General features: G+C 39.3%; 2 protein-coding genes across 10 annotated transcripts; one reads left to right on the top strand and one right to left on the bottom strand.

The window, feature by feature from the left end:
• Positions 1-15: 15 nt before the first annotated feature.
• far1 (fatty acyl CoA reductase 1) lies at positions 16-12,446 on the bottom strand. Of its 2 annotated transcripts, none has more exons than XM_056739693.1 (12): positions 12,287-12,446; positions 8,797-9,017; positions 8,094-8,269; positions 7,775-7,954; positions 6,810-6,987; positions 6,673-6,717; positions 6,451-6,578; positions 6,274-6,341; positions 5,004-5,175; positions 2,838-2,967; positions 2,229-2,356; positions 16-2,132 (listed from the first exon to the last, which is right to left on the bottom strand). In XM_056739693.1, the coding sequence occupies exons 1-12, from the start codon at positions 12,426-12,428 to the stop codon at positions 1,970-1,972; spliced, it is 1,731 nt and encodes a 576-aa protein (XP_056595671.1). In that variant the 5' UTR covers positions 12,429-12,446; the 3' UTR covers positions 16-1,969. The 2 variants fall into 2 exon arrangements, with proteins under 2 accessions (XP_056595671.1, XP_056595672.1); XM_056739694.1 differs by lacking the exon at positions 5,004-5,175 and adding an exon at positions 4,618-4,789.
• Positions 12,447-12,596: 150 nt separating this feature from the next.
• LOC130414050 (ovochymase-2-like) lies at positions 12,597-22,396 on the top strand. Of its 8 annotated transcripts, XM_056739688.1 has the most exons (21): positions 12,597-13,491; positions 14,082-14,183; positions 14,422-14,589; positions 14,666-14,763; positions 14,833-14,930; positions 15,292-15,464; positions 15,709-15,804; positions 15,892-16,043; positions 16,145-16,340; positions 16,469-16,571; positions 16,866-16,999; positions 17,263-17,406; positions 17,907-18,034; positions 18,465-18,558; positions 18,700-18,831; positions 19,937-20,017; positions 20,196-20,379; positions 20,524-20,578; positions 20,869-21,049; positions 21,216-21,358; positions 22,123-22,396. In XM_056739688.1, exons 3-21 carry the CDS (start codon positions 14,472-14,474, stop codon positions 22,294-22,296), a joined length of 2,484 nt encoding a protein of 827 aa, XP_056595666.1. In that variant the 5' UTR covers positions 12,597-13,491; positions 14,082-14,183; positions 14,422-14,471; the 3' UTR covers positions 22,297-22,396. The 8 variants fall into 8 exon arrangements, with proteins under 8 accessions (XP_056595666.1, XP_056595664.1, XP_056595665.1 ...); XM_056739686.1 differs by having other exon boundaries at positions 12,597-13,269; positions 13,397-14,589; XM_056739687.1 differs by lacking the exon at positions 14,082-14,183 and having other exon boundaries at positions 12,597-13,737.
• The last annotated feature ends 122 nt before the right edge of the window (positions 22,397-22,518 follow it).

The raw sequence follows: 22,518 nt of genomic DNA, 5'->3' as shown, positions 1-22,518 counted from the left end.
TGACTCGTAAGAAAATAAGCTCACATAGTTTATTCTTGATTTCTTTTGGTTTACAAATGAAAGGCACCCATTGATTTTAACCCCCTCTGACATTTTAATGTGGCAATTACGATTCAATCAGAAACCACAGACAGCATGACATTGTTACTTGTAATATAGGAGTACGTCTTCTTGAATATTACGGTATATTAGACCCAACAAAAACAAAAACGTGTAAGGCAGACGAACAGGGAATAACCCCACTTGTAACATCAAATATTGTTATAATCAATCTTACATCTATAGTGATCAGAAGAAAAAAAATCCCCGGGGTGTTGAGACCAGTTATGAAGTGACTTGTTTTTTCTTACCCAACTCAGATCAGACCATTTCAAAAATGGGTTTCGCTGTGTGCTTTTCATTTTACCCTGTTTAGCGGGTGAAACTCATTTTCACAAGAACCTGAACACATACAGTTAAACTGTTTCAAAATTACATTTCCAGTCAAATCCCCACATAAAAATATGGATCCCGATACAGGCGGTAACAAAGGCAAGGATCCCTTTCCATAAATTATAAAAGACAATACTTAATCTATAATCCCCAGTTAGAAACAACATCCATCAACTAGCATTTGCAATATGACCATTAAACTGTGCAAAGAGTTAAACAGGTGTGACGACCATAAATTTAGAGTAATCTGTAAAAATAACTTGTATTGTGATTAGTAGAACACCTCAGTCATTCTGCACAACAAACAACCTATTATTTCAATCATGGAAAATACTTGTTAATTTACAATATTAAATTACAGTCCTATCTAAATAGATCTACAGTAACATTTAGAAAACGCTCACATTGCATGAACACTCAGGCACAATTCACAGAATACATAAGAACAAATTGATTTGAAACGAAACACTGAGTTATTGTAAATTTAATCCTCTGTCAAGACTCCACTGAAGAACAAATTGTAACAATGTAAAAAATAAAGCCTCTGCACAGCTGTGAATTTTGAAAGCCGGCATATTATTAGTAATCTGGAGAAAATGTATATACAATAGCCATTACCTGAACATTATGTGTTGTGGAAAGAGACGCTCATTGATGAAACATGAGCAGAACAAACTTTCTTCACAATCCTTCATAAACCAATCGTATGCAAATTCATTGCGACACAAGTTCCAAAACAAGTCATGCATTTGGAATAGTTTCACATATTATTTACAAAAATTCGTTTTACTCATGTTTTGTGAATAATGTCCAATATTTGTAAACGGCAACCGGTTAAGCAAGTGGACAAACTGAGGTGTTAATTGTTGTGTTTTCCACATTTCTATGAAAAACACAAATCTTAAAGGTCAAAGGAATATGATTCACTATAAAAAGGAATTGATTAATAAATTGAGATGTACCCCAAACCAGAGGTCAAGTAGTACAAATAAATGTATATACAGAGGACAAAAGAACAAAGATTACATTACAACAAAAGCTTAAGTGAAACGAAGCGTGTAGGCTTTGAACCAGTGGCTTGAGACTCTTATTTGATGAAACGCAAATCATTGCTTTCATCTCAAAGAGATTGAGAGATATCAGAATGAAGTGAAGCAAAACAAGCCAAGCTTGGAGGAATAATCTAACACAGACACTGGGCACATGATGGGTCATTTCTGGAGTGTAGGCACAAAGCTGAGCTCAATACCTCATTGCTTTGTGTAAACCATAACCAACAGTCACCCCCAACCCGGTTGCGCTCGAAGGTGGAACAGGTACGATAAGTGCTCGAACAAGCTCAGCAAGAATGCTCTTGCTATTCTTATATCTCGAGCAGTCGGGTGCACTCGTACTCTTATGTCAAGGGTGCGCTTGCACGGGAGGGTTAGAAAGCAGATACTACGCTTGTTTGCTCGGACCTGCAGGCACCTCGGAGTGTCGCGAAGCAGAAGTGTATGCATAGCCGTCTGGGGGAGGGGTTGGGGAGCTCCGGGGATCAGTATCTCATTGAGCTGGAGGCTCGAAAATAAGAGAGGAACTTGAAGCACAAGCTGACGACAAAGTACCAGATGTTTCGGGCCATCTGCGAGCGGGCGATGAAGATGCGCCAGATCAAAACTACCAAGACCGTGTTGAATGTGTAGCGTATGTTTCTCAACCTGCGGGAGATAAGAAACAGAAAAAACAAGTGTTCATCAAAAATGAACTTGTGAGTGCAGATGATTTGCAAAAGCTCAAAGTATTATAATACTCACTTGTTCAAGTGTTTGCGTGCCGCCGGAAGTCCGGACAGTTCTTCGTTGAGAACATACTTTTTAGTGCCCATGCAGTAATTCTCCATGTATTCTGCCCAGTTCAACTGCCTGATGTCAAAGTTAAACACCTAAACAGACGTTCAAGCAGAGTCAATGCAGAATAATCAAGATATAAAGTGTTTCTTTTAAGCATTAAAGGAACAGTTCACCCAAAACTGAAAACTCTGTGAGGATTTACTCAGCCCCAGGTTGTTCCAAACCTGTTTTTTTGCTGCTAAACACAAAGGAAGATATTTGGAAGAATGTCAGTAACAAGACAGATCTCATCCCCATTTACTGTCATACTAGGGAAAGTAAATACTATGGGAGTCAATGGGGGATGAGATCGGTTTGTTTCCGTTGAGATCCTTCTAAATATCTCCCTTTGTGTTTAGCCAAACAAAGACATTAAGGCGAGTCCAGGCTTCATTCACAACACACAAACCACAAATCTTCAATTACTGCATCACACAAGCATTGACACAATACAAACGCTCTGACTCACATCTGCAGATGTGATTCATATAACCGTTGACAGACACAAGTGTATTGATACATAAAGACACACACCTTCTTGTCCTCTGTGCTCATCTGGTTCATGAGCATGGTGACGTTGTCAGTGTTCCACACCCACGAGTGGCTGGTGAAGTACTCCAGCACCATCATGGCCTTGTGCAACCGAGTGATAGTCTTCATCATCCTGCGTCGCCACGTGACGGAAACAACAAACAGGAGAAAACCATGAACGTTAGCATAAAACAAGTGTCGACGAGGTCTGGCTGTGCAGCCTGAGCTGTTGATTTCTATTAGATACCTGAAATGGCATTTGCTTGAATAAGAACAAACGGTGACAAACTATTAAGGCGACACCAACAAATATTAAGAAACCATTTAAAATGAAATCTGCAGATCATGAATTGCTTTGATTTTAATATCTAGCAAGTTTGAATATATTCCCAATAAGGTCCAAAGATCTAAGAAAACAAGTGAAATACTTCTGATAAATCTTTTTAATTTCAGTTCAATGTAATATAAATATATTTGATATAGAATATGATATGATCATATATCATTGTACTGCATGTGGCCTGCACTCCACAAACTTTTCAACTTGAAATTAGATTTTGAAACTCACAAGAGTCAAAATGTTCTCAGTTCTTTGGACTTCAATATAACTGTACAAACACTGAACAAATATAGAATAAAAAAAGGTTTGGCCAAACCAAATACAAATCTGCGGATTCATTTTTGATCATTTCAAATAAAACTGAAATGACCCTAAATTTGCTCTTTATTCAGGTTAGTTTCTATGATTCAGTTTTTTTTTCCCACTGACCTCACCCAACCACATACCTTTGGCAAACACAAGTAAAGATTTCCATTACGATTTGGTTGACCAACGATCACACACTTAAACCTTAAATGATCTCGGAGGGCACCTGGGTAAATGTGTCTGCTTGACATGTACTACCTGTCTGCTTCTAATAACCATAATTTATGCCAAAATTCATGCTTTGTCAAATATAAAACCAATGTTGTTAAATAATCCAATTGTTCTGAAATACCCAGTTTCCCACCGAGACTTCATAAATGATTTGGATTAGGGCGGTAACAAACACATGCATGTCATTAAAACAATGAAATTATTCAAAGTAAATCAAATTAAAAACATTCAAATAGTGTTAAAAACTTTAACAGCACCTATTGTAAATACACTTGCACTCTAAACCAGATACATCCAATAAAATAGATCTGATTTATGGTGCATAACAAAATCGAAAACTCTTATTTCCAGATACCAAACAAATTCAATTGAAATCAACTCGATTTGTCAAAGAAAAATCTGGTAAGAGTTCTTAAGTCAAATTAAAAAGCAGAAATATAGCAAATAAGGTTTTTATACATACAAGTTTATAAGGCAGACAGTTTGGTAGCTGGGCTATAAGACTATAAATGCTTTTCTCAGATCAGCCTGCTGTATTTTGACACTTATTGGAAGTGTTTAGTGTAAACAGACAGAGCAGTCTGAGCAAAGCACTCGCTTGTGAATACAGCCTGTTGTGTTGCTCAAAACATCATTCCCAACGTCCACCGTCATCATACGAGAGCAAACCGAGAGACCTTTAGAGACTTGATGGCACGGCTTGAAAAAAAATCTAAAGGTACCCATGGAATTATGGGATGGCTCCATCTCCTTGACATCAAAACTATAAAACAGCCGATGCCATGAAGTCGAGCAGACCGTTTCTTCCCAGCTGGCCATCCCTGGCACACCACACACCCAAAACCCAGCGGTGGAGGTGAGGAAGGGGTTACGGGGCGGGCTGGATGCGGGCACTAAAGACCTTACCGGGGCTTCTGACCCGTCAACAAGAGCAACCCGTCATACAGCAGGGCAGGTAGGGTATGACTCACTGTTGTCCAGTACTTATTGGTAAAAGGGTTGGATCGCAGGTTAACATTAGGGCGTCTGAAAGCTTGATCTAAGGGGTTGGTCTTGAAGCTCATGTTTACGCAGTTCTCTGCGGAGAGGAATACAGGTATACAACATTCGAGAAAGCATTTTAACACACAGCTACAGAACACGCACACACAGCTGAGCACACACATGGACGGGAAGCGTGCAGAACCCAGTCTCCGAGTGGGTTGTGCATCCTTACCCGAGACATTGCAAGACACGTGACGGCGTGAGGAGCTCGACTAGAAAAGGGGAAGGGGCAAAGCGTTCAGATTTACCTGGGTTCTCTTCCTGACATCCTGAGGAAGAGATCATATAGGAAAGCTGGTGCCTTGTGGCTCACAGCAATCCAGTACTGATTGATAAGGTGATTGGTTGTGAGATTTACATTGGGCCGCCTGAATGCCTGCTCAAGGGGGTTCCTCTTGAAAGTAGATATAACATGGTACTCTATGAGACAAAAAGGGGTTCAACAGAGTAAACCGCACAGCTGGGCACGACTTGGTTATTGGTTAAAATGCAACATCCTACCCTCATTCATAAGCATAAGGATCATAGGAAAGCATCAGGGCTGTTTGCAAATCATTCCAATCACGTTCTACTGTCTATATAGTCGCAGTTTTCTCAAAACCTATATATGACTTTCTCTTCTGTGGAAAACATAAATAATATATTTTAATAAATGGTTTCGCGTCCAAACAATGAAAGTCAATAGGGGCCCATGTTGTTCTGTTACCAACATTCTTCAAAATATCTTCTTTTGTGTTCTGCAGAAGAACGTCATACAGGTTCGGAATGATATAAAAGATGAGTGAATAATGAAGAAAGGGGTGTAAGCTAATCCTTTAACAAACAAAACATTTTCGAAACAAATCGGCGAAACCACAACGCTACAAAATCAAAATGACCTTGACAACAGAACCACCAAAACAACAGAACCAAACCATGAGAAATTACTATTACACCCCATATAACTCATAATTCCTATTTAATTATCGTGAATAAATATATTTAGACAAAGGACATTTAAACATTATTTTAACTCTACTGATCAATCCTCCACCCTCGCAACATTTCAGCAGAAACCTCACAGGTGGATGTGAAACAAGCCTCTTCTAGCATTTGACGGCAACTAACACCTTTTTAAAAACCCTGTTCGAAAGCCTCAATTCTCAGACCCAAACTACTTCCACAACTCGCTTCGCGAAAGAATGAGCCAGTCAACGCCCAGTGGATTAACTGTAAAGTGCTGTAAGCTTGTTCAAACACAAACACGGTCAGCTCACTGCCCTGGGTGTGTGTTCACGGTGTGTGTGTTACTCAGTGCTGTGTGTGTTCACTTGGATGGGTTAAATGCAGAGTACAAATTCCGAGTATGGAACATCAAACTTGGCCTCACATCTCTTCACTATCACTCTTTCAAATGAATAAGCGTGGGAACCGTTCCAATCCAGCATTGCTAAATCTTTCATTTGCAAGTACGGAATGGGAGATTGAAGCTTTGAAGGCCACTGAGTCATTATTTACGATTGCAAATGTGATTCATACCGACTTCACCCCAGTGGAAAGGATTGATCCCGCCCGTTGTGCAGTTGTATACCAACATGCTTCTCGGCCTGCAGAGAAAAGAAGAATGACACTGATGGAAAAGCAGTCGCATATCTCCTGTGATTTATTGGTGTGAGGGATTTAGTGTGTCCGTCGGTGTTTGTGCGGATGCCCGACCTGGAATGCTTCTGAGATCCTGAATACCACGCAGCCGCCAAAGTGGTGTTGATGACTACATCCACTGGCACGAGGTCAGCGACGGCATTATTCGAAGCCCTCATTGTTCGTAGAATCCCTTTCCCTGCCTTCACAAAAAAATTGCATGTTATTCAAGTCCTAACACAAGCAATCGTGCACACAAAATGCAAGTGTGAGCATTACAATCTTCTGGATACTCACAGCTATGAATATTCCACTGGGCCCGTTGAAATTATCAATCCAACCCTTTTAGAGAATGGAAAAAGGATGATAAAATAAACGTTGCGTTTAGGCTGTATTTTTTAATGAGGTGGGAAGATGGAAATTAGCACGCTTACTGGGAAGGGTTCTTTCCAGCTGGCTCCCACTATAGAAGGCCTTACGATGGCAACGTTGAGGTTTCCACACTCCTGCTGGACAAGGTATTCGGCCAGAGCTTTCGTGTATGTGTATGTGTTGGGCCGCTCGCCCAACAGCTTTGGTGTCATTAAAGAAACAAGTTTGTCATCCATCCACCTGTCGGTGTTATAAAAATTAGCCATATACTTTGTTTCTACAAAATCCATATATAACTTAATGGCAATGTTACAGCTTTTTAAGAGGTCAAATCATGACAAATCGAAGAATTATTGAAATGAGAGTGTGGTGTGCTATTCTCATATATTCATATATTTCTTGTAATGTTAACATTATACCGTTTCCTATACTTGTATTTAGTATTAGCTTGTATTCTTACAATGCCTTCCAATATTTTTTTCCGCAATATGTATAGAAATTCACATTTGATATAGCTACGACAGTGCTCACACCTGTGCTATTATATTCTACAGGTAGCATATGACAGATAAACAAATTAGTTATGAGCAGCAAAACCAGTTCATCACTATGTGACCACGTGACAGAGTGTCAGTAATAAATCAACACAGTGTGTTTGGTGTTCAGATACGTGACCCGTCCAGTCAAACAGGAAAACAGTCAACTCAAAAGAGCTGTTAGCTGTTTTGCATGCAGACAGACCTCAACGAAAAAATACTTTACTTTCTGAAAAAAAACATGTAAATCTGGGGCTGGAAAATGTGGGAAAAACAAATTTGGCACAAAAGAAAACATTACACTTGGTGGAAAAAAGAATGCCAAGGCCGATTTTCCAGCAGTTCAACAATGGGCTATTTACACACGACCAGTAAACAGAAAGACGCAGTTAAATTTATGCCAAAGGTTGTATGTGCTTAAGCACTTTTGTTTAAATAAGAGAACATTGTTCTGACATACACATTCTTTAAAGTTCAAGCTGTAGACTTACTCGAGCGTGTCTATGAGCTTTCTGTAATCGACAGGTGGTTGATAGACCACCTCTTCGATGAGCTCCCTGTCGCAGTTGGCGTAGGCTGTGGACACATGAATAAAAACCTCCAAATGCTTAATTCTTTGAGCCAGGCGCACCATCTTCTGTGTGGCCAGCACATTCAACTGCATGGCATCTCTGCAAAAAAAGACCAAAACTTTAGAACAACGTGGTTGGATGTGATTATTTTGTTATGAAGGAGTAAGTACATTGCAAGATCAAATATAGAAATGACTAAAGAATGCAGTGACGTGTGCGTGTGGAAACCATGGCTTACTTCAGAGGCTCATTGAAGCGGATGGTGGCAGCGCAGTGAAACACGATGTTGATGCAGCTTGTGAGGGTCTCCTGGTCGTCTTTGCTCAGGTCCATTTCCGGCTGGGTCAGGTCGCTGTTCACTGCCACGATCTTCTCCGCAAAGTTTGGCTGTTCCTCTCGCAGCTTGTCGAAAAGCTAAAACGCACATTCACATTAATATCCTCACTGAGATCAGCTTTCACTATAATCTAATATCACAGTCTGGTTAACCATTACAGTTGAGGCGGCATATTAGGTTGAGAAACACATATGTATTCCAGTAATTCATACCATGCGAAAAAAATACTATCAATATTACCTAGAATGCGGATGTTTACATCCACACTGTGTAAAGTGCAAATAGATTGGGGGATAAGATTTATCTGTGTGATCCAGAGTTCCCAAAAGTATCTCAATAGTCATCGCAGCAAATCTGGTTTTGGTTCTCACAGCAGTGTGTTAAGAAAATAATCTGATCAGTCTTTAATCTAATGGTACAGAGAAGTATTAAACAAACAAATGTTTTTGTGCAGGTATTGATTGCCGCATGTGTAATACATAACAGTGTCACATTTTGAGTTGTATTTTTTGGGATGGTTTTGCGCAGATCTGGCAACCCTGATCAAAATGGACACATTTCAAAGCTACTTCAATTCAAAGATCTGCACCTACTCTGCACCTACCCTGCAGTTTATCATATCAGCGACACGGGCGTCAGGAGCCTGTCCCGCCTTGGGTCGCACAAGCACATAGGCAGCTCTGACCCCGGGACATGAGCGCAGCAGCTTCTCCAGAAGAACCTTCCCCATGAATCCCGTGGCCCCTGTGATGAGAACATGTTTTCCTTCGTAGTACTCCGGAATGGTGACCATCCTGACCGCACCGTCCCTCCTCTGTAAGACCCCTGAAACAGACCGGCAGTTATGAGGTCTCACTCCGCACATTTCGCACCATCACAATCCTTTCACAAGAGATGTCAGCCAAACCCTCTGTTAAGAAGTGTTGCTTCAGAAATCGTGTCGTTTCGTCAGTATGCGGTAAATATTTCATGCAGGTCACTTTTTCTCTTGCCAAGATCTTTGTTAGTCGCCATTACTCCTTGCCACTCAGATCTTTACTGTTTAAAAGTTTAACCGTAATGCACTTTCAAGTGATGGTGTTGTATTATAATCCAGCACCGCAACAAGATTTTGTTTTGTAGCGGTTTATATAAGTGCCTCCAAATGCCGTTCAGAAATATTGACCACAAGAGTTTTAAACTCATCCAATCAATAAGCAAAATGTAGTAGCGCACAAAAAAACAGAGCTCTTATCTCATGTCTGCTGATAGCAAAGCAATACAACTCATTCAGACAGTGTTTTAGTCAGTCATTGAGTTAATAAGTAATAAAATAATCTAATCTCTCACTGGGTTCGATAAGAAAAATCTTTACTGTTGTGCAAACACATGATTTTTTTTTACATTTCGCACACATTCTACCACAGATTTTTTTGTACTTTTTTTCTGATGTTTCAAAATAAGGTAACAAAGTCTAGTGCTTCACAATACAACTTCTGCTGGCTTTCTGGAAAACTAGCTGTGTGCTGTTTACAGCATCTTTTTGTTCAGCTCAGCAGACACGGATTGTTTAATGCATCACACCTGTGCCAAGAGCCCCAGTTGTATATAACCCAACATCAGCAAAGAACACAGGTGTCTGGGGTTTGTTTTAGGACATTTGGAAGAAGAAAAAAAAAAGAAAAAAAAAACTGCATCAAAAGGGGTCATATGGCAAAAATAAGTGTTTTTCTGTGTCTTTGGTGTGTTATAAGTTGCCCATTCAAGTATTAGACACGTAAATTGCAAAAATTATAATGTCGGAACAAAAGATGCATTCTATCTAAAAGCGAATGCTCACCCAGACCTGCCAGAAACGCCTTGTGTAACCACACCCCCACAAATCTAGTCTGTTTGTATGATTGACTAAGACCCCAAATGTATACGAAAGTAAGGTGGGCGTACCTGTCAGTACGATTGCTTTGGAACCTAATGTTCCAAATATGGTAAGAGGAAGTTGCATTTCTGTCACACGCTTGCAGTATTCGACCAATCACTACGCACTGGTTAACTGGCCAATCATAGCACACCTCGCTTTTCAGAGCGATGAGCTTTGTTAAAAATCTGCGCGTTTTAGAGAGGCGGAGCAAAGAGGAGATACAAACATGCACGGTATGTGGAAAATACAGCGTTTTTGAACATTACAAATTGCATTACATCTAAATGAAACGATAATATTCGTTTTAGCCGTGTCATATCACCCCTTTAATATTAGTACGGGTCAGATTGTTTATTCCCAGAGACAAGACGAGACAGCAAAAAATGAAAATTCTTTCCTCATTTAGCCTCATGTCATTGCAAACCCGTACTTACTATTTTCAGCAGAACACAAAGACAATATTTTGAAAAACACTGTAAAACAAACAAATCTGGCCACTTTAGAATCATATACTTGTTTTAAATTACATGAGGGTTAATAATTTTGAGTGAACCTTCCCTTTAAACGGAACTCGGGTTCAAGAGCAAGGAATTCTGGGTATGTGGAATGGGATAAATATAATCCACGAACTGTGGGATGGGATAAATAAATACTTTTCAGTTCCTATAGAGGCGGCTATAGCATTCTAACCCTGAAAGTCGATCGCACAGGAATGGATCAGATCAGATCATTCTATAAGGGGCCATCTGACATGATTAAGTCCCTTTCATGTATGAACACCAAATGCAAATTGATCCACATCCTCACTTTAAATAATTAATGTGTCACGTGGGATGGCACCTGAGGAACTGTACTACTGCGACAAGTGAGGTGAATGTAAACAAACACGAAAGCCATAACAATATTAATAGAGTGATAGATTTGCAATAAAAGCTGAAGAAACTACTTGAGTCTAGGCATGGGCCGAAAACCGGTTTCAAGGTATACCGAGGTTTCAAACCCACTTAGAGTTTCTAAGGTATGTGCTGCGTTTACACACAAATACATAATTCAGTCATGTGGTCGGATGTTTAGGTCTAATAAATAGGCTATGAATTTTTTTTTATAATATTATATATTTTTACATGTCATATATGTTCCATGAATTTTGGTTCAAATAAAAGTATTTGTGTCCAATTGAAAAGCTGTTGTTTGTGTACACAGACACTTTGCTACGGTTATCGTACCTTCAAAATCTCATACCGGCCCATGCTTACATGAGTCTAATGATGGCGGAAATCCTGTATGCACAGTAAAATATCACATCTGCAGGCCCCAGTGGTCAACACAATATGAAGGAAACATTACACACACAATGTGTCGCTCACACACAGCACGAGAAACACTCAACAATTCGTCTTATTGTCAGCTTCGTTTATTTGTGTTTTAGCTAAATAACTTGACGCCTGAAAAGATGCTCGATTTTACCGTAAGCAAACGCATTAAAGGGCGTAACAAATTTAAAGGAACCTCAGTAAATTATAGCAGACACAAACTTCCTGGTTCGACTTGACATCTTCCCAAAGATACTGAATTCAATTTTAAAGGCCTTTAACCACAATAAACAGTGCTCATACGTGCATTTATGACGGAGAAAGTCGCGATTCCGGTCAGCTTGAATGTGAGAGCGCGAGCCAAAACGACACATGCTTCGCATTTTATAGGACTCACGTGCTGTTGCATGAGGAAAAAACGCACGTTAAAATCTCCTACTCGCACATACTTCTGCTTATTTATATCGCCTATTTTAAAAAGCATATGGAATAAACGTAATTTAGGAGCAAACGCGTTCATTATGAAGGGGGAGAAAAAGCTGACACTCATTGTTTTACAGTTAATAAACGCATAAAACATTTAAATAATAAAGGTCAGATAAGTTTCCATTCGACAATATGTTAGGCAAGCACTACTTGTAGTGGTAAATATAAGCAATATGGAGATTGTTTGAAATAGTGAGTCAACAGCTGTCACATTTGACTAAAGGGGTACCTGTAGCGTTTAACGTTAGTCGATTTCGCACACCGGCGTTGAAAAGCCCACATGCGAAAGTGTGCTAACAGCTAGCATTTACTCCCCCCCCCCAAAAAACGCGCCAAACAAAAAATCGCGCAGATGAAAGACTAAAACGCAGTAAAATGACCAAACCGTGAGATCTCACCTGAGATGTTTAATATGATCCACCTGGTCGTGTCTATCTGCGTGGCGATCCGAGAGTTCAAGTGATCTATCCAACGGTGATGATAGGAAATGCAATAGGGAAGCTTAGCCTGGGTTGCCAGGTCTGCACAGCGGAACCACATCCAGTAGCCAATCAAAACTAACCTTACACTAGAACATAATATTATATCGAACTCAAAATATGTCACTTACGTTTTATAGATACATATCGTATTCGTAAGATTGACAAATAATTATAATTTAAAAAAAATAATTTGACTCCCTACGTAGGGCTCCCTACCAGCGCCCCTATTTTAAGAAAAATGCTTCCTCTGTTTTCTCAACTATCACTTTTATCTTAAGTTTAATATAAATTTGGTAAAGTACAATGTTTCCAGACAATAATTTATACAATACGTCAAAAAAAGTGGGTTTAAAGTATCCCGATTCCGCGTTAAATCAGCGGATTTGGCAACACTGAGGAACAGTAAGCGGTTGCCAGATGATGCGTGACTGCGTCACCGTGCGTTGTAACGTCACCGCCATGCGTTCGTGAAAGAGTTTAATACATAATATCGCGAGTACTTATATTAGTGCTTCACGCAGGCTACTGTAGACTTGTAAATGAGAATTGGTTCATAAAGTGGATCTGGAGAACAAAAATGATTTTGTGTTTAGATTTTTACTGTGGAATTAATGTTTGCTTATCCCTGCAATCTACATCAAACGTCATATAGCTGTCTCGTTTCGGAAGGCCGCGTCCCTGTATCCTCTAAAGGATGCATAGGCTATGTGGAGGATCCTTCACTAGAATCAAACGAGACGTTCTTCGTACTTCCTGTGACATACTGGCAGAAAAGGAAACAGGAAATACCACGTTGCCATGACAACACGTTGCACTCCCACACCAGTCAAATTAATTAAAATGATTTCTGCATGACTTTAAGCGTCTACCCTAAACAATGCCCAACGAGTTAAACAAATGTATGCATCGCTGTTTTAAACGTTTAAAATCGCTAAACCTATTTACTGCATATGCCTGTTAGGATTTAAACGTGACACAAGTTGTAAACTTAACATTTAAACGCCACGTATTTGATTGAATCTGCAGCTGCTGGCGTCTATTCAAATGGCCGACGCAAAGAATTGTGGGTTATCCCCAGCAATGAAGGACGCATCTCATGTGTCCTCCGAATTCTCGTGAAAGTAGGTCGCATTACAAGGGTGCATAAGGAGGGTCCTTCCTCCTTTTATGAAACGAGACAGTCGCAAAGTCTTCAAATGAGACCTCCGAGACTAGACACAGCTTATAGCTCAGTTTTTTAACAAAAGTGGGTCTTCTCGCGTCTAATTTATGTTAGAAGATCCTTTCAAAAGTGATGGACTGTATAACTCACTTTACTGGAGAATAAAAGGACGGTGTTTTATGTGTTTTATACAGGAGCCTAAGAGGTACAAGACTGAGAATTACAGGTTTTTCTGGCTTCGCTTAACTGCTGTACAGTGGTTTACTGGTGTTGCTAGGCAACGTGACTTCAGGGATTTCTCTTGGATATCTTGCTTGAAAGAGAATTCAATTTCACCCCTAAATTAGCACAGAGCGATTGGCATGCGCATGGACGGATTGGATTAAACAGCAGTATATAAATGTCTTTCTGTTTCTCCTTTGCAGGTCCACATATCCGTATTTAAATACCGTGTTTTACATGTCAATTTGTCTTTTATCTGAAATGTGATTTACATATGACTTTCTGGACACAAAAACCGGGCACAGAACGTTGACAATTTTATGACAGGCCACTCAGCCTGGCTGACGCCAGATGAGCCTCATACAGTCATTTATACCTACGGTTCTCTTTTGTGGAAGAAGAGCTCTTTCAGCTGAATCACAAATTGCTGTAAATGTTTTTCTTCTTCTGACGCAGATTAATGAGACACACACATGCACAAATATTTCATCACTTTCATCCTTTAAATGTAAAATAACTATATTTTCTAAAGTATGGTTAAATTAGACCCCTTATATGTACTGTATAGACTAAACTGTGATGTATTCATATTAAATCGGGTTTGATGACTTGTTTTAACTGCCATGCCATCCTCTGCTCACCACAACCCTTTCCTGTCTAAATCCAGTTACCACATTACCCCATTTGTCTAAAAGACCACCCCTTTAGCCCCTATAAATGCTCCTGACTTGCCCATCAGCACAACTAACGATGTCTGGAGTATCCTACAAGACATATGCTGCCTTCCTCAGATTGTTGTGTTGTTTCCACATAGTCTTCCCTGTCCATCTGTATGGTAAGAACTCACTTTTTGAAACTCTGATATAGGAACAAGCCAGAAAATTAACTTTGGTACTTTACTTGAAATCCAGATGCAAAGTGCGGCCTCTCAGGGCCAAGAACCACCCTTAACCGTTCTGTGAGGATCATCGGAGGGTCCGAGGCCAGACAAGGGTCCCATCCATGGCTGGTGAGCATTTTACCCATTCTAAATGGGAAAATACAATAAGTGTGACATCTTTTTTATGATCATCTACAGGTGTCTCTCAGGATCAGAGGGTCACATTTCTGTGCTGCAGCCATCTTGACAGATCACTGGCTTTTAACAGCTGCTCATTGTTTTGCGAGTTTATCAGTGTAAGTACTCTGACAGACCTATGACCAATCCTACACTGCAAAAAAAATTCTTTAACCGTAATTTTACGAAGATAAATAAATTATATAAAACAGTAATTTAATTAAAAAATGTAATTTTACGGTATACTTCTGCCCCAAATTTTGCATTTTTTTACAGTCTACTCTTGAAATACGGTAAAAAATTGTGAAATTACATGTATTAGAAAATTTACAAGAAAAACAGGTGGAAAGTGTAATTTTACAGGAAAAACTGTCATTTGATGGAATATTTATCTTTACAGGATTTTTAAAAGTGTACCTTTGGCCTTTAGATGGTTAATACTTTGATGACTTGCTCTCGATTTTAATTGTTCGCCCTCAGGGACCTCCTGCACTCTGTCGAGGCTGTAGCAGGTGATTTTAATCTCAGAAAGGTCGACCGAGGGGAGCAGACCTTCGGCGTAAAGACCGTTAAGTTCCATGAAAAGTATCACCACTCCTCGCCAATGAGCCATGACATCGCTCTCCTGGAGATCAAAGGACGTATTCAGTTTGGCAAGTCTAGCCGTGAAACAGACATTATTGATATTATAGATATAATAGATATTTTGTTTACATTTACATTTCTGAATTTGGCAGACGCTTTTATCCCAAGCGACTTACATTTCACTTTCCTATACATTTATACATAGGTATATCGAACCCACAACCTTGCGTTGTTAATGCAATGCTCTTACCACTGAGGTACAGGAAAGCTTTATTCTGTTTATTTTATATTTATAACGTGTTTTCCCAACAGGTAATTTGATCAAGCCTTTATGTCTTCCAAATCCTGGAGAGAGGTTCCCACCTAAGACCATGTGTGTTGTTGCTGGTTGGGGTCGTATTAAAGAGAGTGAGAAGTCAATTTAACATGAACACTAGACCTCTGAGATCTCTATTTATTACTAGCGTGATAGGGAAATCCATATATTATGTCTAGGAGGACCGCTGCCTTTGATTCTTCAGGAGGTGGATTTGGACGTGGTGGAGCAAAGCAGATGCAAACAAGTTCTGCAAACTCTTAGACCTGGACAAAAGGTCTTTACAGTCCTGTGTGCTGGTCCAGAGAGAGGAGCTAGAGATGCCTGCCAAGTACGTTGCCACAAAAAAATTATTTACATTGATATGGGTGGTAAATATCTTGGGACATGTTATGTTTGCAACTACAAGTTCTCCATCTGTCTGTGCTCCAGGGGGATTCTGGGGGTCCTCTTCTCTGTCCCAGGGCAGACGGTAGCTTGGTAGTAGTTGGGGTCACCTCATGGGGTAAGGGTTGCGGCCGAAGCTGGAATAACAACAAGATAAAACCTCCATCGAGAAGAGGCTCTCCTGGAGTATTCACTGATGTCTCATTGTTCCTGTTATGGATTAAGATTAATCTTAAGAAAGGCTGGTTTTGTTTTTGCAATTTACCTTTTAAGTTCAATAACTAACCATCAACATTTTGCCCTTGAGCAAATCACTCGAACACTTGAACGTGTTGTTGAATAACTTTTAACTTACTGAACCGGATATAGGTTTGAACAGACCTCTGTGCGGTGTAGAAGATGGTGTTGTATCTGACAGTAAAGGCATTATCAGAAATCCAGCTCATTTGGGGAAAAGCTACAATAACAATGAGTGAGTCACACATAGAAATATCTTTGATATTTGCTTCTCACACTGTAAAAAAATCTTGCAAAATAAATGATTTCCACTAGCTGGGGCGCCAGTAAAATACTGTAAAATAACATTTTGACCTCAAGTCTTTACGTTTTTCTTGAAAATGTGAAGGTTTGTCTGTAATTTGATGGGGGGTTTACCGTTTTTAAAAATATGTGAAGAATCTGATAAAAGCCTTTATTTTTTTAACACTGCAATGACACACAAACAACCACCTGTATATACACAGTTCTGTTTAATTTTTTGGTGCAGGATATGTCTGTGGTCCATTCGTGTCACAGGTGGTAAACATGTTTTATTGGAGTTTCAAGAGTTTGGCCTGGAGAACGACATGCGGTGCCAAAGCGACCATTTGACAGTGTTTGTGGATGGAAACAGGCAAATCGGTGAGGAGAATCAGTGAGAATTCAAAACATGCTTGTCACTTCTTTTACATGGAATGTCAGTAATTGATGGTTATGTATAAAGTAGTACAAACATACTTTACATGTTTCGGATTATGTGCTTTCACCTAGTAAGAATGAAACAGTGAAAAGTAAAACTTAGCTTGTGTGTTATTTCATGTATGTCTTCCTCATATGACGTGTCTAATGCAAATAATGCAGATGTTTTATATGAGTGTGTTCTAACGGTCTATCTTGCTCACTAGGGCAGTTCTGTGGCAGTCAAACTCCTCCTCCAATTCTTATCGTGGGTCCCCAAAGTGTCACAGTGCAGTTTGTGTCTGATGTAAGCAGAACAGGGACCGGATTCATCATGCAGTTCAGCGACGTTGGGGAAGAGTATAGTTTTGGTGAGTAGGATCTGTCAGACTGGTTTCGCTGGTTCCTGACAGTGCCTAGAAAGTCAAAGAAGTTCAGGTTAAAAAAACAACAGAGCTTGCATAAATCAGTTAGTCGGAACGGCAAATAACAATGTGAATAAATCATGCCTGTTTTAGCAGCACGAGTTATGTTCATCTGTCTGCTTCGTCGCCTCGTCTGCAATGTGTGTTCCCTAGTTAGGTAAAGAGAACTAATGACACCCCTGCAGAATTCGGTTTTCATACTGCAAACACATAGGGTCCTAAGAGAGCCCAGATCTTCCCTTAAATGGCACCGTTTCCATGGTTACATGTCTGCCAGGGGGCCGTCTACCGGAAGCTCTGAAGTTCAGAAAAGGTAAAAGCAGGGTTCAAATCATCACCCCGCTCCCCTCAGTGTGACCCCTGCCAGACAGAAACGGGACACCGCGCAGCTTCGTCACCGGACGGGCTGCATTCCGCCAGTTTCACCCTTTGTGTTTGTTCAAAAGCAGAATGTGGAACAGTGGTGCTGTTACAATCCAAAGAGACTGTGCAGAGCCCCGCCCACCCACAACCCTACAACAACAACATCCTGTGCCGTTGGGTCATCTATGCCCCAGAAGGTTATATAGTCAAGGTACAAACAACTCTTTGGTATTCTGTCTTGGCCTGGTATGTACCTGGTTTCCAATGTCCGATCAGTCGTGACATGACTGTCCGGTCATGAATGCATGCATGCAGTGAGATTGGTGGCTCTGTGATCGGTTTCACTGCTCGAGAGAATGTGATACTCAATTAGATTCTAAATAAAGACGCAATGACGCCAGTACACAGAACAAAGAACATGTAATGCTCGTATTTACCTGCTATTTACAAAATACAATGTGGATTGTTTCAATTTATTAACTTTTCCCATGCAGACGCCATAGCTGTATAAACCAACTATGGTAATTATTAAAGAAAAAATATTTTTATAGATTTAATTTATAGATATTTATAAAGGGTAAATTGTAAATTTACTTTAAATAATAATTTTAAATCAAGTAACTGTACTCTGTATTTTAAAGCTAAACTTCAACGACTTTGACCTTGAAGAGTCTGAGAACTGCCAATATGATTCGCTTACAGTTTTTGGAGATATTAATGAAGAGGACGAAATAGGTATAGTACAAAAAATGGCTGAAGCGTTAGATTTTGCTTCTGCATAATCTGTTTTTAGAATGTAAATGTTAATTATTGAATATAACACGACGGAATTATGGGAAATGTAGTGCTCTGCTGTTTTCCCTTTTGTGTTTTAAGTGGCTGTATGTGGCAGAAGTGTTCCCCCAGCTGTCCTCAGCTCCAGTCATATAATGGTTCTGCAGTTCAGCACAGACAGCAACGTATCCGGCCGCGGTTTCAACGCCTTCCTTTCTTTTATCAGCAAAAAAGGTGAGAAACCACTGGTATACATATTACTGTGATGCAATAAAATGAAAACACACTCACTAACTGGAAAATATTTACACCCCCACAGACGGACAACAATAAGGTCTAAAGTCTCAAAGGCATGTGTTTCACATAAAGCTAGAAAGAAAGGACAGTTTATGCTGTGTGTAATGTTTTGGAGGATCTAGTGACAGAAATGCAATAAAATATACGTAACTATGTCTTCAGAGGTGTATAAAGACCTTACATTAACAAGCGATATGTTTTTATTATCTTAGAAAGAGCTATTTCTATCTACATACACCGCGGGTCCCCTCACATGGAATTCACCATGTTGCTTATACAGTGGCCCTAAACGGACAAACTGCAGACCGCGTTTCATAAATACATTCTCTCCTACAGCAGTGAGCAAAAACGTGAAGACATCTTAGTTCTGTGTGAGCCACCGTAGTGCTTCGAAAGGGAGGGGTGGAGTCAGCCGTTGCTTGCTATTTGCAACCTCACCACTAGATGCCGCTAAATTTCATACACTGTACCTTTAAGGATGAATAAAATAAAACAAAGAAATGTGAAAAAAATATTAAAGATAAATTTACTAAACCATTAATCAAAACAAATTCACATTATTGATGTTTACTCGCAACAGAAGCATTTTATCTATTTTGCACGAACTAGTAAATATTATTCTTAATAATTAACAAAAAAAGTAAATAATTCAAGTATTTCATGCAAATTGTTAATCTACTACTGTCATTTGAAATAATTATTTTAGAGATAATAGGATAATATGTGACCCTGCCAATCAATTTTTTGTGTTTTCTACATAAAATCATCTTACTTAGTCTTAAAGTACATTCAAAATAGTACATGTAAAAATCTTGTATGTTTAATTTTGACTAATATTGTGTAAGGCCGTGTCAAAAGTTGAAATCATAGTGAAATGAATGGTTGAACTCAAACGTTTATGTTGGTTATCTCAAAACCAAATTAATCTGTAAAATATTTGTACATAAAACAAAATGTTTTGTAATATTGCACTTTATTAAAACTGAGTTTGTGACCAAAGACATCTGCCGTGCAAAATGATGCATATTACACTTCCTCGCAGATCTCAGAGATACGGCGTATGAAGATAACCGGGAGGAAGCAGATGATAACATCAAAATTATTTCACCACATTTACAGCCAGGTTTGTCCTGCACATACTTTAACTGTTACGTATTCTGATAGTTTCAAAAGAGGCTCTTTGGCTCAAGAATTAACAGTTGATATGAAACGGGACCTCTTATTTACCCCGAAACATCGATTGTGTGGGTGAATTTGGTTCGACCACAAACACTTAAAGTGGCATTCCATTGATTTCTCAGCTGCGTGTGGAATTCCTGCTGTCTATGCTGCCTCTGCGTTGGACGCCCTGAGGGAAGCAGAGGATGATGGGATTCATGCCTGGCTGGGGCACGTGAGCATTGGTCTGGGTGCAGGTCATGAGTGCAGTGGGGTTATTATCCGAAAAACATGGATTCTTACTGTTGCGCACTGTGTCTATAACCTGTAAGTAACCAAAAGAGAAAAACTGCAGATAAGGTCATTCTTAGTGCAGTGAAAGTATTTTCACTTTAAAAATGAGATTGTATCTTATAAATAAACAGTAGAATGTGTTGATAAAAACCTTACAAAGTGTGGCTTTCTTTGTAGGGAGGAGAAAGCGTTGAGATTTATTACAGTAAGAACAGGGAGTATAAAGGAACAGGTGAGAATGCTTATTTTGCAACATGTGAAGTAGAACATGTTCCTGGATCAACACCCTTTGTTGGTCCTAGAACAACATTCCCATCAACCACTCATATCTCCAACAATTCCTAAAAGGTGTTTTGTGTTCATTCTTAGATAAAATGATATTTCATTTTCTATTTCTTAAATCAAAGAGCAATGATTGTTTGATGGAAATGTTTCTCTATGGACAAGATGCTTACCTCCTACTGCAAATTGCATGAAACTGCATTTTATGTATTTTAACACAAAAACTTCTTTGTCTTTCAGACCGGTGATGTCATCAGAGTTCTCATACACCCTCATTTCAACTCCTCCTCTCTGAACTACAATGCAGCTTTGCTTCAGCTTAACTCTCCTTCAAGTCTTGGTGAAAGCACACGGCCTGTCTGTCTCCCCTCGGCTGGACAGGATATCCCCCTCTCCCTCCGCTGCTGGACCAGCCAAATGTGTACGTCATGCATCTGCCATTGACAAAAAAGAGCCAAGTTAAGATGGGCGTTATACAATAGCCTGTCTTGGATCTTGATTATTGTGTGTATTAAGCAAACATGACATTTCACAAATATTCGTCGAAAATGTTTAATAGTGACCTACAGTTGATATGCACTCTTTAGCAGGACATGGCCGGTACCAATCAGTACAGCTAAAAATATCCTTGCTGGAAAGAACAGTGTGTGAACAACACTTCAGAAGCAGATTGACACCTACTATGCTATGTGCTGGACTGACTGAACTGGACACTGCAGGGTCGTGCATGGTGGGTAACAAACTCAAGAACCGGTGCCATCACAATGCAGATGTGTGTGAAGTAATGCTGACCTCTAGTGGTTAAATGCGGAAGTGGTTCTTAATCTGTCATCGTTTACTCACCCCCGTGTTGTACCAGCGTGGTTTTATTCACACCACAAAAGATGTTAGACAGATACTTGATATAAAAATGTATATATAAATTCATCATTTATATACATAACATAAACAATTAAATTATGTTTATTCGCACGAGCGTGAAGACTTCTGCATAGCTTTTCGACCGTTTGGACGTGTCAAATTGTATAGAAAAAACGACCGTTTTATTTCCCTTAAAAAAAATCATCTTTTGTGTTAGTATATTAATTATTAATATAATAATAAATATTTCAGCTGTTTATTTTTGCGCGTCGAGTTTTACGTCAACTACGTCAGACGTCATTCATATAATTCTCGCGTTTCACGTCAATCACGTGAATAATTTGCAGAAACGAGACACGATGAGTTTTTTTTCTTTCTTTTATTTGATAAAATAATTGAAATAATGTAATATTGTAAAATACAATGTAAAAAAATTCAAGTCAGTGATTTAACTATGCCTATTTTCAAGTGTTTTTATTATGTATCTTTGTCTGAATTTCTAAATTTTTATCCCTGCATTTATTTATTTGTTAACACCACGTAATGAATAAATAAAAGCAATTATATTTGCATAATACATGCAGTATCCCAAATGTTTTTTTTTCTCATAATCTATTTTTTACCCTTTAACAGTCTCAGTGGATAGATTCAGGAGGACCTCTATTTTGTCTCAGCAATATATCCAGTGTTGTTTTGATGGGGATGAAGAGCTGGGGAGAACCATGTGGTGGGATGCAGAGATCCGCAGTGTATACTTCAGTTCCAGACCTCATGCACTGGATCTCACAGGAGCTGGACACAAAGTGAAGACACAGACATATGAACAACATTCTTTGTTCTACTTTGTATTCTGTAACCCTCACAAAATAACTAAAAGTGAATTATAAATAAATACAAATATTTTGAAGCACATGACTACGAATTTAATACTGTTCTATATGGTAGACTTTAAATACTGCACTTGAGAGGGTTCTTAATCCGGCCCTCTGAAACTATGATCAGACAGTGGGGTGATCCCACACCATTCAC

This window comes from Triplophysa dalaica, chromosome 24 (assembly GCF_015846415.1).
Source record: "Triplophysa dalaica isolate WHDGS20190420 chromosome 24, ASM1584641v1, whole genome shotgun sequence".
NCBI classification, from domain to species: Eukaryota; Metazoa; Chordata; class Actinopteri; order Cypriniformes; family Nemacheilidae; genus Triplophysa; species Triplophysa dalaica.
This window is presented reverse-complemented; position numbering and strand designations above follow the sequence as displayed.

Excerpts from the sequence above, each read along its gene's own strand:
- far1 (XM_056739693.1), bottom strand. The coding sequence starts at position 12,428 with ATGTGGTTCCGCTGTGCAGACCTGGCAACCCAGGCTAAGCTTCCCTAT. Across the intron at positions 6,988-7,774 it reads AAGCTCATAGACACGCTCGA|GTGGATGGATGACAAACTTG; the intron begins GTAAGTCTACAG and ends TAACACCGACAG. Across the intron at positions 6,718-6,809 it reads GCTGGAAAGAACCCTTCCCA|GGTTGGATTGATAATTTCAA; the intron begins GTAAGCGTGCTA and ends ATTCTCTAAAAG.
- LOC130414050 (XM_056739686.1), top strand. The coding sequence starts at position 14,472 with ATGCTCCTGACTTGCCCATCAGCACAACTAACGATGTCTGGAGTATCC. Across the intron at positions 14,931-15,291 it reads TGTTTTGCGAGTTTATCAGT|GGACCTCCTGCACTCTGTCG; the intron begins GTAAGTACTCTG and ends GTTCGCCCTCAG. Across the intron at positions 15,465-15,708 it reads CAAAGGACGTATTCAGTTTG|GTAATTTGATCAAGCCTTTA; the intron begins GCAAGTCTAGCC and ends TTTTCCCAACAG.